Here is a 20099-nt window from a genome sequence, read left to right as displayed (position 1 = left end):
TTGTCTTAAGGCGTTGACTGAAGGCAGAATACAAGAAGCGTCCAGAAGGTCATGCTTCATACTGTTAAATGTCGGGTTATCCAGACCCTATAAGGTCAAGTATACTGTCGAATGTAAGAGCGCTGCGCTCGAAGTTACAGAGTTTAGTGCACTACTGAATATAAGGGCGCCCTGCGCTGACGGCTGCGCCCTTCTCTACAGGGTCAAGTACGCAAGTAAGTGTAAGGTGACTACGTCTACTGAAAAGTGCGCTTAGCGCGCCTGGATGTCTGACGTATTTCCATTTTGAGGTACAGAACCTTAAAAATCTACTACATACTTGGGAATTATAATAAAATACTAAGTGATTAGTGATTACTGTGATTAGGTAACAATCATGAAACCTTATAAGGTTGATTAGGTGCCTATTTCAGGAATAATAAAAATATATCAATAGTTAATTTTAATGGTAATTACCAATCAGCAATTTTCTGCTTTGCTATAATTGGATATTTTCATGATTAATTACTTCATTTTATGATGTTTAATAGTCTGGGGTAAACATCAAAGAGGAAAACAGTAAGTTATTTTTTTGAACAGAAATCATTAAGAATGTTCTCATATCAATGGCAAGTTGGTAACTTACTTGAGAACTTTCTCATGAAAATTTCCGGTAATTTATGGATTTTTTTTTAGAAAATTCTGCAACTGTAAATAATTGTCTAAAATTATAGGTTTATTAAACTTTACAGATATTCAAGAGTCTAGTACCTACACAATTTTCAGTATAGACTTACAGCAAACTAATAGGCTATTAGTTAGTAAATATGATTTTGTTTCAGTGTTAACAATCATTTTGTTTGTGTTATCGGTGACCGCAACCACAAGCGCTGTCCCGCTAAAACCAGTCACAAATTACGACCCGTTAATATTTATATCAAACCCCATAGAAGCTAACTTACCCAGCCACTGGATGCCACTAAGCATTGCTAAAATTGCTCTTAACAAACCAGTGGAAAACAATGGTAATAGAGTTCTTAAACTCCCAATACTCTATGAGAGAATAAGCACATTAGTACCTACTACTAAGGAACCTAAAACGCCGAAAACTACTACTACTAATGATGATGATGAAGTAATATATCCTAAATCAGTGCCTACTAAGACACCAATTCCAAATAAAACGCCCAACCCTGGCTACAAAACAACTAATAAAAGAGCTGACGAAGTTGTAAGGCCTACTCAGAAACCAATTGAAAACAAAACACCTAGAACTGGTTCCAAAACAAGTAATGAAGAGGCCGATGAAGACAAAAACTCTAAAATAAGGCCTACCAAGAAACCAATTAGAAACAAAACGCCCGAAAAAGCTGACGAAACAAGTAATGAAAAATCTGATGAAAATATATGGCCCGATAAGGAACATTTTAAAAAGAAAACACCCAAAACTGCAAACAAAACAAATAATAAAGAAACAACAACAACAGCAGAACCAGCACCAGAATCAGGAACAGAAATGAAAAAAAAGCGTAGAACAACATCGAAACCACAAGAGTTCGGTTTGGATACCGTTAGTAACCCTATAAACGGATAAAGCTAGTAATAAACCAAGGCTCGGAACCGGTTTATTTTTTACCGGTTAAAACCGGTTTATTTAGATTTTACTCCGAACTTTGTAAAGAACGCGAACGTTATGAGAACTTTATTTTAACCGAAATAAACCGGTTTATTCGACGAGCGGCGAGACGCACCGGCGTCGTGTAAGTACATACGTTCACACGACGGCTTTTTTGTTTGGTTAGAATATTAATTACCTATTATGCCACGGAATAAACCGGTTTATTTTGTTTTGAACCGGTTAATCGAACGAAACCTTTATGAAAGCGTTCCCCTTAAAACCGGTTTAAAAATAGCGGTTTTTCGAGCGAAAACGAAATTTAAAGGTTTTGCCGCATGTACATGATAACGGTTTGGTTTAAATTTAACCGGTATCCGAGCCCTGTAATTATCCCGATGTTGTACCTATCTTTAAAAAAACAGTGATATAATTTAAAATCTAAATTATTTATTTTCCTACTACTATTACGAATACCTATACGAATACAAGACTAATTATGAAAGGCTACTTATTCTTGCACCGAACGGTACACTATATGGCCCAAAAGCCCGATCTGGGGGGACAAAAAGGGTTGGGTCACTTTGATTCTTTAATAGTACTTGCAAAAACGATTGCATATGACCTGATCATGATTCCGTTGACCATTTTGCGTGTAAATCCACCAATAATTGATAATTTATCCGGAAGTGTCATAATGATTAAATTTCCGTACTTGCTTGAGTTGTGTGTATTTTACATCGCTCCTAAGACTAATTTTTAAGTTTTAATACCGCCACCTCAAATCTCTCAAGGAAGGAAGGAAGGTTCTCAATTAGTCTGTAAGGTCAGTGTGGGGAAGACCGTCTACCCGGAAAGACCGTCTATTGACTATAACTTAGCAGTTTTCCATCCTTAATCCATTGGTCATACATATCCCTAGAACGAACACTAGTTAACAATAAACTTGATTCGTGTTTCGAACTCGAACATCGACTTCAAGAGGGTTCCGAAAAAAATGAAAATAAAATAGAAGCAGTCAGATTATTTGTATATTCTGTATGTAAAGTAGTCATTTAATAACCGTTCTTTTTTAATAGTATTATTAATCTGCTCAAAACGCGCTCAATTTCTAGTTTTATGTTCTGAAATATGTAACTTAGAAATTGTGCCTTCTCAAAAAGTCCGGCATAAAAGAGAAAGGCAAGACCGGCATATGATAAATAAGGAGTGGCCAACCTTTTTTAGGCTTTATTGGAAATAAGTCGAGTGTAAACAATAACAATATACAGGGTGTCCCACGGCGATGCCAAATGGAGGGAAAGTACCTTAAATATCATAGATAGCATATTTTGCTGAAGAAAGATTTCATTTTATTTTCAAAACTTAGTAAAAGTGCATTCAATTTTTTTTTAATTTTTACTATGAGACTTATACAGGGTGTATTTTGATAGCGGATCAGTAAGGCCGGTATGAGATCCCGTAGTCCTACATCAAAATAGTTTAAGGGGACCATCCATCAATTTCAAATTGATGAAAAATGGCATTTACACAGAACGATCTAATGTTACGGTTCACAATAACTCGTCAGTTCATAATCTCACTAGTCAGATTATAAACTAACGACTTTTTTTCTAAAACTGAATATTAAACCACAAGAAATATACGAATTAAGCCGCCACATAACAAGCAAAATAGCTGACTATTTTGTGTCTTTGGAAAGTTCGACCGTTTCCTTAAACAAAATATCGAATTTTGATGATGAAAGTTTAATTAAGGTTTTTGATTGAGATCTGTGATTGCAGTGTCTATTTGTATATCACTCTATGGGCACACAACGATCTACTATAACACCGACCAATCAGAGCGCTAGCTTCGTTCCGACGCCATGACAGTTTACAATTTGACGGGTTCGCTTCGTTAGGTTATAATCTAACGTAAAAATAATCCGTCAAATTGTGAACTGTACGTTTCGGTTCACAATATTTCGTTAGTTCATAATCTCGCTAGTGAAATTATAAACTAACGGTTTTTACAATTTTACGGTGACATATACAATAGTGATATAATTAAGCTTTTCACTCTCTTACCGTGCTATTAGGCCACTCAGCAAGCTTCGTGGCCTAAACATGGTAGTCGACTGAAAAGCTTTATATTATATCACGATTGTATAAAATACTATTTTGAACAAGTCGCTAGTTTGGTGTGATACCGAATTCAATTAATTTTTTTTAGTTGAAATAAAGTCCTAGGCGGCTATTCAATTTGTGAAATTGTGAAGCGTCCTACATTTAATCCACGGTAAAAACAATCTAACAAAATGGAATATTTAAGGATTCAAAACCATCAATATTTTAATGGAAATAAAATAATTACAATTAAGACTTATACTATATATACCAATAACTAAATAAATTAATAATTACAAATAAAATTAGAAATAAACTACTCACTAAATCCACTCCGAGTCCCTCCAGCTGCAAAGGAGCCCATCACGCTCGCCGCGTTGCCACGTTGAACCGCGATGGACAACCTTTGCAACAGGAACGACCCGGAGCGGGGGTCGTGACCACGCTCGCTCAGCCTCCCGCCCAATTCTCTAATAAAGGTTTTGGCCTCTGCGCACCAACAGCCAGTTGTTTCTACGGCAAGAGGGACAAAAATATAATTGGACAGGACCGCGTATTTTTCCCGCTTTCGAGCCGCCGCCGCTTCAGCCGCCGCCCCCGCCGAACGCACGGTGCGGCTAAGGTGGGAAGCAGCAAAAGTGTTGACGCATGTGGCATCCCACAACAGGCATCTGCCCCTCTCCCAAGGGACTAAGGTTAACCCGTCGGGCCTCTTCCCGTCCGATCGGCTGAGACCTGGTGGCTCCAGCACGCACGGTGTATTCGCCGAGACCAACGCCCTCCGCACGATATCGTTTAGGGCGTGATGACGAGGGTGCCTCCCTGCACACCGACAGCAACTCAATGCGTGATGACCGTCTCTCTCCACCATGGAACCGCAGATGCATACATGGGGTTCACATACACTGCAGCCCAGGCGGAGAGCCACGGCCACCCGCATCGAGTCATTGTCAAGGAGGGTACCCACATAGGGAGAAGGAAGAGCCTGAAGCCACGCGCCGGACTCTGGTTTAGACAATGCGTTGAGCCTTGCCTTGTCCACACCCACCGCATTCTCCAGTAAGCCATTGAAAATCCGCTTCACTCCCACATCGTCCCAAGATCGCTGGCGATGCCGGGCCACTAACTCCGGCGGAGGCGTAACCGGGTTGAGAACCGACCACGCCGCCAAAGCATCCGCAGCATAAGGTATGGCTATCTCGTCACCATTCGAGGATAAAATTTGAGTGACGAGGCAGCCAACTCCCGCTGCCGACGCCAAGAAGGCAGGTAGGCTTACGTCACGCGCGCGCCGAACACCTAGACCACCGGTCCGAATGGGAAGCGAGGCCAAATCCCATTGATATGGATCAAGGAAAACATTCAACAAAAGCTCTAATGACTCCCTTAATACCATATCAAAGGCATCTAAATCTGCGGGAAAAAGCCAAGTCGGTACGGTGCGCAAAAAGTAGGTCAACTTGGGAACGGCAAAGCATACCCGCAACAACACAAGAGATACGTGTGCAGATAGTTGTTTTAGCCTTGACCTGGCGGTCAGGAGAAGCTGCCTACGTATCTCAAAGGCTTCAGGTATGCCCTCAGGGAAGATAGGCGATCCAAGAAGATGAAAATTTCGGGATGAAAGCTCCTTAAGCCCGGGAAGAAATTCATTAAACGAGGAAGAAAGCCGAGAATCGGCACCGCAGGGAAATAACTCGCACTTATTAGAGTTCAACTCAAGTCCCAGTTCTCGAAAACGTGGAAGCAGAGTGATAAGATCTCGTTCTACCACTTCAGGCCTGCCCCCAAGGGTACCGTCATCTAAGTACCAAATATTCAACGGGGATTTAAGCGCCGATATAGCTTTATGAATAGTGAGGCTGAAGACAAGGGGACCAAGTGGGTCTCCCTGCTGGGCACCGACCTGGGAAGATATGAGGGACCCATTAAAAAAAAGATTGGAGGGGGACGCATACACCTGAAAAAGATATGGATACAAAGAGGGTAGCTTTTCCCTGACCTCAGCTAACAGGACATCACGCTCAATGGTATTAAAGGCATTTTTAACGTCTAGCTTGACAATCACACACCCCTCGTTGCTCGGGTCCGACGCAAACGCTCTCGTTGCGTGAATCGCGGCCTCGCATCCTAAGCTCGTGCCAAACCCCAACTGAAAGGGACAGAGGTATGTGGCCATTTCCTCTTTCACAGCACGACATCCTAGTTTGGCTGTCAGGCGACGAAACGTACTACCTACTGCAATTGGCCGTATACCTCCGTCCTTCTTTGATAGGGCGCACAATGAAGCCCCGTACAAAAACGGACAAACAGCAGGGTTTAGCTGACCACTAAGCAAGAAGTTGCACAGCCTCGTCGTGGACTCCAGTAGCCGCAGACCATTATCACCCGCAGCTCCGGACGTAAGCTCCTTTAGGTGAGCAGGACGAATGCCATCTAAGCCAGCGGCCGAACCAGGGTTGAAGGAACCGAGGGACAGAGCCACGTCCTTTACCTCTACCGATAAAGGAGCAAAGGACATATCCGGCTCTTGTGGGTAAATTAGCGGTCGAGAAGGAGCCGGGTGTTTAGACTGCAGGGCGGCGAGTGTCTCAGCAGACGGTGAAGCTATTGAGTCCTCTGACATTAGCAGACGTACTGCCCCCCTGAGATCACCTTCGAAAACTTTGGACTCAATCGTTTTAAATGCAGAGGATGAACTGGGAGCCCTTGTGTCTATCTCCAAGTCGTCGCCGAACCCCAATGCAGAATCAATATTCCGTTTAACTTTAGTGGTCAGGTTGCCAGCAGTAGAAGCATCTGGCACTCGCAAAGCAGAATAGGCGAAAGTTAATAAGGCAAACCATTCACTCTCACCATTCGTACTGACACAACTGTCTATCAGACTACTTAATTTACCCGCCGCCAAGCTCCGAGCTCCCTTAGGAATATGACGAAGCACACGTACCGACTTCTTAAGGGAGGCCAGGTCATCCCATTTCACAGCACTGGAGATGTCTGTATGTACAGATTGCTGCACGGCCTGTGAGGGCCCATTAGAACTTGCACTGGGCGGGGCTTTATGCTTGTGACCAATGTGAACCGCTAGCCCGTGAGCAGTTCTTGTCGAAGTAGGGCAATGGGGGCATCGAAAGCGCGATAAAGAGGGATCACTCATAACTGCTACTAATATACAAATTAAAATTAAAATTAGAGTACAAAGTTAGGCTAAAACATGATAATATAAAAAGGGTACTTCTTCGCTGGCGGCCTTAAGTGGAGACGAGGAAACCAACACAATTTTAAATTAAATAAACGATATTTACACATTATACAAATGATTTGTTTACAAGAAACAATGACAATCTTGTCTGACAGGCACTGTTAATTTCTCTTGGGTAATAGAGTCTCTGGGCGTGCTTCAGGCCTTCTTGGAGGGCTGCAGAGGGGACTAGAAGCCGCAGGCTACCGCCGGAGATATCCTCTTCAGCGTGATTTGCACGATGCGACAGAATTGTTTCACTGGTCGAATGACAGGACATACACCCAATTTCATATTTCGTCAGAAATAATGTAGTTAGCTTCTTTTACTCAATGTTATTGATTGACAATTTATACGTTTATATTATATTTATTATTCACATTTAGTTTGAGAAATCAATGTTTTAAATAATAGATTTATATTTAAAATACATATTTACACGAAGTGACATCTGACATCTGACATCTGATTGATTCAAAGGGAATCTTGGCCTCCGAAACGAGAGATCGCCACTTGTCCCGATCCTGCGCAGCCTCTTGCCAGCCACTGACTTGAAGCTGACGAAGATCCGCCGCCACACTGTCCTCCCAGCGATACCTGGTGCCGTAGCTGAATATTTAAGGTAAGATACATACATACATACATACAATCACGCCTGTATCCCATAAAGGGGTAGGCAGAACACATGAAACCACTAAAGCTTCAGTGCCACTCTTGGCAAATAAGGGGTTGAAAGAAAACGAAACTGTGACATTGCAGTGACAGGTAAGGTAAGATAACAAATAAATAAGCTGAAACTAAAATTAAAAAAATATAAAAACTAATCTAAACATAAACATTTAAAATAACCCAGCGGCATTGTGCCAAAGATGCTGACAGAATTCCCTTGCTGGACTGACTGCTCTCTGGTCACCTGTAGTTTTTATTAGCTAGGCGCTCAGACGACTGCGATTATGATGATGAGTGCGATGCGAGAGGTGACCACTGCCATATACCAAGACATGTTTAATGTTAATAAATATAGTCAATATATAAAAAAATTGTTTCCATTTCCACAAGCAACTCCTAGATCGTGCAATGTGGCGTAAACCACCGCTATTAAGAAAGTCGAAGGCTGAGATCCACGTAGAGCTAAAGTCAAAGCTTAAACAGTAAACCCGGAATAATATTGTCTTAAGGCGTTGACTGAAGGCAGAATACAAGAAGCGTCCAGAAGGTCATGCTTCATACTGTTAAATGTCGGGTTATCCAGACCCTATAAGGTCAAGTATACTGTCGAATGTAAGAGCGCTGCGCTCGAAGTTACAGAGTTTAGTGCACTACTGAATATAAGGGCGCCCTGCGCTGACGGCTGCGCCCTTCTCTACAGGGTCAAGTACGCAAGTCAGTGTAAGGTGACTACGTCTACTGAAAAGTGCGCTTAGCGCGCCTGGATGTCTGACGTATTTCCATTTTGAGGTACAGAACCTTAAAAATCTACTACATACTTGGGAATTATAATAAAATACTAAGTGATTAGTGATTACTGTGATTAGGTAACAATCATGAAACCTTATAAGGTTGATTAGGTAGTACCTATTTCAAGAATAATAAAAATATATCAATAGTTAATTTTTTGTGTGAAAGAGGACCAAGCCCCCCTAATAAAAATTGGTGTAAAATGCATATATTCATCCTTGACTTCCTTATGACTTAGATAATGTATTGAAAAAGGATGGATATATGCTAGTTATTTCTCTTTTTGGTAGGTGGTCCCTGGTTTTGTGTTAGCTAGGGATGTTACTTTGTCGATTCAATTATCGATAAAATATGCAGTTACTTACGTTCTCACCTTAAAAATAATATAAACGTTATATATATATAAAAGTAACGAAAACATACAATATTGATATAAACATTTCATTTGGATTATTATGTGGCTTTTTGGCTATGAAAGTCATATATTCATACATTCTTGCCTTCTTGGCTAACCGTACCTACTGATTGCAAATAAATGGTTTGTTTATGTACTTACCTACATAAACGGTCACTTCTCTTCTCTTACCAAGTCCTAATATTAGATTATCATACCTATATCTCTGATCATAGGTCTGTATGCCACCCTTTTTCTGTAACGTGAATAAAAAGGACGGCATGTTGTCTATGACTATATTTCTATGATAGTGTAATATCGGCCTAAATAGTTTGTAAAAAATAGAAGATGGGAGATACGAGTATAAAACAAATAAATACATTCTTCTCTTCTCCTTACGCAAAGACCTAAGTAATTTAATTCGTATAGCATCCCTCTATTAATTTCTAGTCCACCACTCAAGAATCTACTTATACTTACCTCAATAATATTTTCTCTATCAAATAGAAAATAAAACAAAACGGCAGTGTAGGTACCAAAATTTATTATTTCAATAGTTTCACCTATTTTTAGTTTCTTTTTAATAATGTTTGAGAATTTCTGGAAAACTAAAAATTACTATAAGTTTAATTCACTAGAAATGTTACATTACCATTTACCCAGTCTGTGATACCTGATCATCATTAATCATTTTTATGTCCTTTTCAATGCAAGAATGTCAATAGAGTTAATGTCGGGACGTCGATAAAAATGACACATCACTAGTACAAAAACATAACCTAAAAACAGTTTGGAGAAACTTCAGAACAGAATTTAACATGGTAGTAGTTTTTATATAAACTATGAAAAGATCGTATTTTAGGCTTTGTTTAGATCCTACAAATAATAGTATCAATAACTGACCGAAATTCACTAATGAAACACAGCAGGTTCTTGGGAGTTTTCTTTTCTCCATGTACGTGAATTACAGTCCTTAATCATACAAGCCATAATCACACAAGGAACATAAACACATCACAAATAAGAATTTAGCAGGATCATCAACTATCTATCAGGAATAAACACAATTAAATTAAAAATCGGCCAGACGACCGCCGAGATATTTGATCTAATATAATACGATTATGTACAATTGTCAAAGGTGGACCTGGGGAGACATCTGGGGGCCTGCTCCATTTCAGCTTCTTGGCCTTCTTTTTGGTGGAGTCTTGGGAGTAAAGGAACCACGAGCATCGCCCCTTGAACTTCGTGTTTCCGGTCTTCTTCTTCGGAAATCTAAGAAATATATAAAGAATTTGTAAAATAGCTAAATAACAAGAGAATCATAACAAAGAACAATAATCATTGATGGCGTTTTTAAGGTATGAATATTGATAGGTTATTATTGCAAGGTCGATAAAACACATCACATCACTATGCTAAAAAACATAACCTTTCCGAATTTGAGAAAACTTCCAAAAAATATGCAAAAATCTATACAGAATTGAATAAGATTTGAATTGTATAAACTACTAATAAGTATGTACATTCATATTTCTGCCAGGTCGTATCAATAAATATTATCAAAAACTCAAGAAACTTACCGATGAAATGATATAACCTCTTGCGTGTTTTCTTTTCTTCCTGAATGTGATTTGCAACACTTGATCACACAAGCCATAGTCAGAAATGAAACTTGGAACTATCACAAATATACACTGAGCTATTTTAGAGTTTAGTGCACTACTGAATATAAGGGCGCCCTGCGCTGACGGCTGCGCCCTTCTCTACAGGGTCAAGTACGCAAGTCAGTGTAAGGTGACTACGTCTACTGAAAAGTGCGCTTAGCGCGCCTGGATGTCTGACGTATTTCCATTTTGAGGTACAGAACCTTAAAAATCTACTACATACTTGGGAATTATAATAAAATACTAAGTGATTAGTGATTACTGTGATTAGGTAACAATCATGAAACCTTATAAGGTTGATTAGGTAGTACCTATTTCAAGAATAATAAAAATATATCAATAGTTAATTTTTTGTGTGAAAGAGGACCAAGCCCCCCTAATAAAAATTGGTGTAAAATGCATATATTCATCCTTGACTTCCTTATGACTTAGATAATGTATTGAAAAAGGATGGATATATGCTAGTTATTTCTCTTTTTGGTAGGTGGTCCCTGGTTTTGTGTTAGCTAGGGATGTTACTTTGTCGATTCAATTATCGATAAAATATGCAGTTACTTACGTTCTCACCTTAAAAATAATATAAACGTTATATATATATATAAAAGTAACGAAAACATACAATATTGATATAAACATTTCATTTGGATTATTATGTGGCTTTTTGGCTATGAAAGTCATATATTCATACATTCTTGCCTTCTTGGCTAACCGTACCTACTGATTGCAAATAAATGGTTTGTTTATGTACTTACCTACATAAACGGTCACTTCTCTTCTCTTACCAAGTCCTAATATTAGATTATCATACCTATATCTCTGATCATAGGTCTGTATGCCACCCTTTTTCTGTAACGTGAATAAAAAGGACGGCATGTTGTCTATGACTATATTTCTATGATAGTGTAATATCGGCCTAAATAGTTTGTAAAAAATAGAAGATGGGAGATACGAGTATAAAACAAATAAATACATTCTTCTCTTCTCCTTACGCAAAGACCTAAGTAATTTAATTCGTATAGCATCCCTCTATTAATTTCTAGTCCACCACTCAAGAATCTACTTATACTTACCTCAATAATATTTTCTCTATCAAATAGAAAATAAAACAAAACGGCAGTGTAGGTACCAAAATTTATTATTTCAATAGTTTCACCTATTTTTAGTTTCTTTTTAATAATGTTTGAGAATTTCTGGAAAACTAAAAATTACTATAAGTTTAATTCACTAGAAATGTTACATTACCATTTACCCAGTCTGTGATACCTGATCATCATTAATCATTTTTATGTCCTTTTCAATGCAAGAATGTCAATAGAGTTAATGTCGGGACGTCGATAAAAATGACACATCACTAGTACAAAAACATAACCTAAAAACAGTTTGGAGAAACTTCAGAACAGAATTTAACATGGTAGTAGTTTTTATATAAACTATGAAAAGATCGTATTTTAGGCTTTGTTTAGATCCTACAAATAATAGTATCAATAACTGACCGAAATTCACTAATGAAACACAGCAGGTTCTTGGGAGTTTTCTTTTCTCCATGTACGTGAATTACAGTCCTTAATCATACAAGCCATAATCACACAAGGAACATAAACACATCACAAATAAGAATTTAGCAGGATCATCAACTATCTATCAGGAATAAACACAATTAAATTAAAAATCGGCCAGACGACCGCCGAGATATTTGATCTAATATAATACGATTATGTACAATTGTCAAAGGTGGACCTGGGGAGACATCTGGGGGCCTGCTCCATTTCAGCTTCTTGGCCTTCTTTTTGGTGGAGTCTTGGGAGTAAAGGAACCACGAGCATCGCCCCTTGAACTTCGTGTTTCCGGTCTTCTTCTTCGGAAATCTAAGAAATATATAAAGAATTTGTAAAATAGCTAAATAACAAGAGAATCATAACAAAGAACAATAATCATTGATGGCGTTTTTAAGGTATGAATATTGATAGGTTATTATTGCAAGGTCGATAAAACACATCACATCACTATGCTAAAAAACATAACCTTTCCGAATTTGAGAAAACTTCCAAAAAATATGCAAAAATCTATACAGAATTGAATAAGATTTGAATTGTATAAACTACTAATAAGTATGTACATTCATATTTCTGCCAGGTCGTATCAATAAATATTATCAAAAACTCAAGAAACTTACCGATGAAATGATATAACCTCTTGCGTGTTTTCTTTTCTTCCTGAATGTGATTTGCAACACTTGATCACACAAGCCATAGTCAGAAATGAAACTTGGAACTATCACAAATATACACTGAGCTATTTTTTCCACGATCTATCAGAAATCCTCACAAAATAAATAAATATCGTCAAGACGACCATTGAAGTCGCGCTAAAAACTCGAACCAATATAATACGACTATGTACAGTTGTCAAAGATGAAGACCGATTGTGAAATGACAAACGTATATTTAATTTTGTCGTATAATAAATGGACCCCAGGTCCGTTTTGACATCAGCATTTAGGGACAACCTTCGAGAAAACGAAAGAAGTTGTGGAATATTGTCTCATTCGCTCATATAAAAAAGGTGATAGTGTGGTGTGAGTAAGATACATGTCACCGAGCTCTTATTTTAGCATGGCTTCCATGCTTTAGTTATACTTCCGTGAAGAGGACATGAGAAAGAAAGATGTGAGTGTTGAGATGATGAAAGATAGGGGAGAATGGAAGAGGAAGACATGTTGTACCGACCCCACATAACGTGGGATAAGGGTAGGAGGAAGAAGAAGAAGAGTTAATTTTAATGCTAATTACCAATCAGCAATTTTCCGCTTTGCTATAATTGGATATATTCATGATTAATTACTTCATTTATGGAGTACTCTGGGGTAAACATCAAAGAAGAATACAGTAAGTAATTTTTTTTACCTTAAGAATTCTAACCCAAAAGGCAAAATAGAGAAAGGAGTTAATAATTCCATTCATAAATTACTGAATATGCAGTTCTTGAAATTACGAGTGCTTTCGGTATTTTTCTTCGTACTTACATTTGTTTCCAAGCTTTCCGGTCAATTGCTGTGACATTTGATGAGTTCATAATAAACGTATGTAATTCAAACATCAAATAAAGCGGTGTTCCACTGATGAGTACTTGGCGTAATGCATATTAATGGTAACTTGCTTGAGAACTTTCTCATGAAAATTTCCGGTAATTTACGGATTTATTTTAGAATTTTCTGCAACTGTAAATAATTTGTTATTTGTCAAGTGTGGCACTGAAGCTTTAGTACTTTCATGTGTCCTGCCTACCCCTTTATGGGATACAGGCGTGATTGTATGTATGTAAATAATTTCTAAAAATGTTTTCTTGTTCTTTGTCGTATCCTTGTGGCTGAGGGACGTGACGAATGTGGACACTCTTCACCAATTGTCTCCACGCCACTCGATCCTGAGCCCGTACCTACACATATTTCAGTATAGACTTACCGAAAACTAATAGGATCTTTATGATTTTGTTTCAGTGTTAACAATCATTCTGTTTGTATTATCGGTGACCGCAACCACAAGCGCTGTCCCGCTAAAACCAGTCACACATTACGACCCATTAATATTTATATCAAACCCCATAGAAGCTAACTTACCAAGCCACTGGATGCCACTAAGCATTGCTAAAATTGCTCTTAACAAACCAGTGAAAAACAGTAATAAAGCTCTTAAACTCCCAATACTGTATGAGAGAATAAGCACATTAGTACCTACTACTAAGGAACCTAAAACGCCTAAAACTACAACTACTAATGATGCTGATAAAGTAATATATCCTAAAATAGTGCCTACTAAGACACCAATTCCAAATAAAATGCCCAACCCTGGCTACAAAACAACTAATAAAAGAGCTGACGAAGTTGTAAGGCCTACTCAAAAACCAATTGAAAACAAAACGCCTAGAACTGGTTACAAAACAACTAGTAAGGAGGCTGATGAAACAAACTCTAAAATAAAGCCTACCAGAAAACCGTTTTTAAACAAAACGCCCGAAAAAGCTGACGAAACAAGTAATGAAAACTCAGATGAAAATATATCGTCCGATAAGGAACCTATTAAAAATGAAACACCCACAACAGTACCAGAACCAGCACCAGAACCAAATCCAAAAAGACTTAGAACAAGAACAGCACCAGCGCCCAATGGGAATGGCGCTAGTAATTCTGCTAACGGATAAAGCTAGTAATAACCCGATGTAGGTACCCCATGCCCCTAGAGCTACATAAGTACTTATAGCTAGTTGTATCTATAAAATAAAACAGTGATATAATTTCAAATCTAAATTATTTATTTTCTCACTCCCTATACTCTTGACTAATGAACGGTTAAGACGATACGGTAGGGGTCAATTCTCCATACAAACGCTCTCGACTATTTCCTCCCTGCAGGCCTAGCACGAGATAGACTACCTGTCCTTATGTCATTAATACAATTAGACAAAGACGTGTCATCTATCTCGCGGCGACATACTCCCGCGGCCATCATGTGCTAGGCCTACTGGTTTTTGAAAATAGAGCAATGATTTTTTCAAGACAGATTGTTATCATTTTTATCTGTGTCGGACCGTTTTGATTTTTTTGATATTCTGCTTTTTAAAGACTCTAGAGCCAATCAAAAATTTCCAGAAACGGCCTTTTTCATTGTGGCGCAAAAAAGGTATGATACTCAAGATTGGTAACAATTAACCAAATAATTTTTAAGAAAAAAAAACGTCGCCTTTCGGGTTCTGGTGAAAGCTACTTGCGAATTTTGGATTATGTAGAAATATGTAGGTATTTTTTTAAACTGCTTTTAATGCTTTAATTATTGGATGGCAACACAAATGAATATACGTATAACATTAACGTTTGAGGAGTTTCTTCAATTTCTCATGAATCCGATTATAAGAAATCGAAGCTTGACAAACTTTGACTTGAAAACTCAATATGCTTAACAAACATAACTAAATAAATGTCATTGTTCTGAACTTAAAGGCATCCTATTCTTACAAAAATACCAAAGTCACTATGAGTGTGCCGTTCAGATTTGAGGAGTTCGGTTCTGACCATCATCAGCAGTTCCACTGCACCAAATATCACTGTTCTGGACGTAAGTGCATGCTGTGCTTATAAGAATACCAAAGTCACTATAAGTGTGCCGTTCAGATTTGAGGAGTTTGGTTCTGACCATGATCAGCAAATCCACTGCACCAAATATCACTCTTCTAGACATAAGTGCGTGCTGTTCTTATGAAAATACCAAAGTCACTATAAGCGTGATTTTTCTGAAATATCTTTTGACTGAGATGTTCTTAATGGACAATTTTTTTTTGATAAATCTAGTTAATAACACTTGTATATTTAAGTAAAATTCCCAAGTTGAAAGGAGGGCTCCCTTCCATTTTAGCATTTTCGGTACCGTATCCTCTTAACTGGTGCTATATTTGAGTTTAGTGCAATAAAGAGGAAAATATCCAAAACTTTAATTATAATTATTTATGGATTTTATTTAAGTAGATAGATTTTTAACCCCCGACGCAAAAACGAAGGAGGAGGAGGAGCCTGATGAAACAACCTCTAAAATAACGCCTACCAAAAAACCGATTGAAAAAAAAACGCCCAAGAAAGCTGACGAAACAAGTAATGAAAACCGGCCAAGAGCGTGTCGGGCCACGCTCAGTGTAGGGTTCCGTAGTTTTCCGTATTTTTCTAAAAACTACTAAACCTATCAAGTTTAAAACAATTTTCCTAGAAAATCTTTATAAAGTTCTACTTTTGTGATTTTTTTCATATTTTTGAAACTTATGGTTCAAAAGTTAGAGGGGGGGGACGCACTTTTTTTTCCTTTAGGAGCGATTATTTCCAAAAATATAAATATTATCAAAAAACGATCTTAGCAAAAACTTATTCATTTTTAAATACCACACATTTACATGTAGGGGGGGTACCCTAATAAAACATTTTTTATATTTTTTATTTTTGCACTTTGTCGGCGTGATTCATATACATATTGGTACCAAATTTCAGCTTTCTAGTGCTAACGGTTACTGAGATTATGCGCGGACGGACGGACGGACGGACGGACGGACGGACGGACGGACGGACGGACGGACGGACGGACGGACGGACGGACGGACGGACGGACGGACGGACGGACGGACGGACAGACAGACATGGCGAAACTATAAGGGTTCCTAGTTGACTACGGAACCCTAAAAATCAGATGAAAATATATCGTCCGATAAGGAACCTATTAAAAATGAAACACCCACAACAGTACCAGAACCAGCACCAGAACCAAATCCAAAAAGACTTAGAACAAGAACAGCACCAGCGCCCAATGGGAATGGCGCTAGTAATTCTGCTAACGGATAAAGCTAGTAATAACCCGATGTAGGTACCCCATGGCCCTAGAGCTACATAAGTACTTATAGCTAGTTGTATCTATAAAATAAAACAGTGATATTATAATTTCAAATCTAAATTATTTATTTTCTCACTCCCTATACTCTTGACTAATGAACGGTTAAGACGATACGTCAATTCTCCATACAAACGCTCTCGACTATTTCCTCCCTGGTTTTTGAAGATAGAGCAATGATTTTTTCAACACAGATTGTTATCATTTTTATCTGTGTCGGACCGTTTTGATTTTTTTGATATTCTGCTTTTTAAATACTCTAGAGCCAATCAAAAATTTCCAAAAACGGCCTTTTTCATTGTGGCGCAAAAAAAGGTATGATACTCAAGATTGGTAACAATTAACCAAATAATTTTTAAGAAAAAAAAACCGTGGGTTCTGGTGAAAACTACTTGCGAATGTTGGATTATGTAGAAATGTGTAGGTATTTTTTAAAATTGCTTTTAATGCTTTAATTATTGTATGGCAACACAAATGAATAATATACGTATAACGTTAACGTTTGAGGAGTTTCCTCAATTCCTCATGAATCCGATTATAAGAAATCGAAGCTTGACAAACTTTGACTTGAAAACTCAATATGCTTAACAAACATAACTAAATAAATGTCACTGTTCTGAACTTAAAGGCATCCTATTCTTACAAAAATACCAAAGTCACTATGAGTGTGCCGTTCAGATTTGAGGAGTTCGGTTCTGACCATCATCAGCAGTTCCACTGCACCAAATATCACTGTTCTGGACGTAAGTGCATGCTGTTCTTATAAGAATACCAAAGTCACTATAAGTGTGCCGTTCAGATTTGAGGAGTTTGGTTCTGACCATGATCAGCAAATCCACTGCACCAAATATCACTCTTCTAGACATAAGTGCGTGCTGTTCTTATGAAAATACCAAAGTCACTATAAGCGTGATTTTTCTGAAATATCTTTTGACTGAGATGTTCTTAATGGACAATTTTTTTTCGATAAATCTAGTTAATAACACTTGTATATTTAACTAAAATTCCCAAGTTGAAAGGGGGCTTCCTTCCATTTTAGCATTTTCGGTACCGTATCCTCTTAACTGGTGCTATAATATTTGAGTTTAGTGCAATAAAGAGGAAAATATCCAAAACTTTAATTATAATTATTCATGCATTTTATTTAAGTAGGTAGATTTTTAACCCCCGACGCAAAAACGAAGGGGTGTTATAAGTTTGACGTGTCTGTCTGTGTGTATGTCTGTCTGTCTGTCTGTCTGTTTGTCTGTGTGTGTGTCTGTCTGTGGCATCGTAGCGCTCGAACGGATGAACCGATTTCGATTTAGTTTTTTTTTGTCTGAAAGCTGAGTTAGTCGGGAGTGTTCCTAGCCATGTTTCATGAAAATCGGTCAACTAGGTCGCGGTCGGGGGTTTTTAAAAAAATTTAATTTTGTGGTCAGGTTATAATTCAGTAAATAGCTAGGAGGTATACCGTAAAACCTACTTAAAGGCAAAAAGCTCTTTAGAGAGATAATTAATGTACGTTTTATTCAAAGTAGATTGTGGGTAACTGTGCGCAGCGGGTAAGTATGCGCAACTCCTCTATTTATCAATGAGGAGGGAGTTTGTGATGCATACATGCATACAAAATAAAAACACCTATGCTTGTAAAGAAAGCGAGGAGGTAGGGCATAGCGAATGATACCGGGATACTGAGGCATCAAGCAAGCGACCGGGAGGCCTAACACTGGTCTCATGATCAAAAGGTCGGAACCTGCCGTGGGATGCCACATGCGTGTGTACTTTTGCTCCCACGCATGTCGGCCAAACGAACAAAGAGGCAGGTGCGGTGGTCTCGGCCGCTAAATCCAAACACAGCTAGAATACGAACCTGGGACCAGTGTACGACTTTGTGCCGGTTGCCATCAAAACGGCTGGACCTTGGTGTACCGAGGCAAAGAAGCTGGTTGCAGAGATTGGACGTCAGTTGAGGGATAGAGGGAGTGACCGCCGGGCTGGTTCTTAACTGGTGTAACATTAATGTCCCTTGCCATTCGGCGTGACGACGCAGCTGCCATTATTTGGGACATTTGTAGGGTAAAGTTCGGAGTATTTGTTGGACAAGTTTTTTTTTCTATGTATATGTTATTATACTGTTTATTTTAAGTTTAGATACGTTTAGGTTTTCTTATAAGTTTGTTTTTAATAAGTTTAATTGAACGTATAGTATTTTATAATGACTGTGAAATGTAAACATGTATTAAAATCCTTTAAAGTAAAAAAGCAATAGTTACAATATTTACAATATTTATCAAAGATTCGCTCAATTAAAAATCGCAATAAAGCTTTCAAATATCCATTAATTATAGCGCACATAGGTAATTAAAAACATTAATTGATTTTTCATTCCTTATGTACATTTGTAATTAGGTACACTTAACTCTCAGTTAGGAAAAGGTGCACCAAAAATCTAAAAGTAAGTACATACATTATCTACCTTCTATTTTCAAAGATTTTTCACATCACTACCCCGGAGTGCTCCTTTAATCATAAAATTGTCAGCATATGTAGTAGCATTTTATCCACGAGAGTGCAAAGTCGTTTTGAGAATCTTCTTTCATTAGAATTACTAGTAACTTTTTTAAACATATTTTTTTACATAAAAGCCAGTCCGGACAGTTCAATTTTCTAATTAAAGTCATCGATCTAATGACTGGTGTGTGAGTATAATATTATTTAGTTTCTACAAATATTAACGCGAAACCAATACAAACTGTCCCCATTATATATGACGTCCACACTTTATTGCCTTGTCAAAACGTTTTGTAGCGACACTTCTTCAGGGTCAAATAAAATCTTGTCAGACTTTAATAGCACTAAAAAGGAATAGCATAGACGATCAAATAGTAAAAAGCTTGTAGAATTTTTCACATCGAATCAGAAGTGAGAACTATTATTAGGTATTAGAAGGAAAAATTTACATTGAGAAAACATTATTTTAACCTTTTTCATTACAAAATATAATTACCTAACGAAATAAAATCACGCAAACAAAATGCAGAAAAATTCATAAAAAATATTTTATAATATTTAACCTCAGCAACTCAGGTCAGCTCTCTAGCAACAATATACCTGATGTATTTGTTGACTTTGCTGTGACAATATTGGTGATATACCTAATAAGAGTACCTACTGAGATACTGAAATCAATATAAATTTTACTTGAGGTAGGTCACAGTCACAAATAAAAACAAATT

General features: G+C 37.8%; 2 protein-coding genes across 2 annotated transcripts; both read left to right on the top strand.

Annotated features, from left to right (window-relative positions):
- The first annotated feature begins 625 nt into the window (after positions 1 to 625).
- LOC125230452 (nucleolar protein dao-5-like) lies at positions 626 to 2307 on the top strand. The gene is made up of 2 exons (XM_048135590.1): positions 626 to 652; positions 822 to 2307. Exons 1-2 carry the CDS (start codon positions 640 to 642, stop codon positions 1571 to 1573), a joined length of 765 nt encoding a protein of 254 aa, XP_047991547.1. The 5' UTR covers positions 626 to 639; the 3' UTR covers positions 1574 to 2307.
- An 11782-nt stretch (positions 2308 to 14089) lies between these two features.
- LOC125230421 lies at positions 14090 to 14659 on the top strand. Its single transcript, XM_048135558.1, has one exon. It carries the CDS (start codon positions 14090 to 14092, stop codon positions 14657 to 14659), a length of 570 nt encoding a protein of 189 aa, XP_047991515.1.
- The last annotated feature ends 5440 nt before the right edge of the window (positions 14660 to 20099 follow it).

Source organism: Leguminivora glycinivorella, chromosome 10 (genome assembly GCF_023078275.1).
Source record: "Leguminivora glycinivorella isolate SPB_JAAS2020 chromosome 10, LegGlyc_1.1, whole genome shotgun sequence".
Taxonomy (NCBI): domain Eukaryota; kingdom Metazoa; phylum Arthropoda; class Insecta; order Lepidoptera; family Tortricidae; genus Leguminivora; species Leguminivora glycinivorella.
The sequence above is the reverse complement of the archived record's forward strand: the minus strand, read 5'-3'. Positions and strand labels throughout refer to the sequence as shown.

What these genes read in the sequence shown, in the direction of transcription:
- LOC125230421 (XM_048135558.1), top strand. Translation starts at nt 14,090, where the DNA reads ATGCCACTAAGCATTGCTAAAATTGCTCTTAACAAACCAGTGAAAAAC.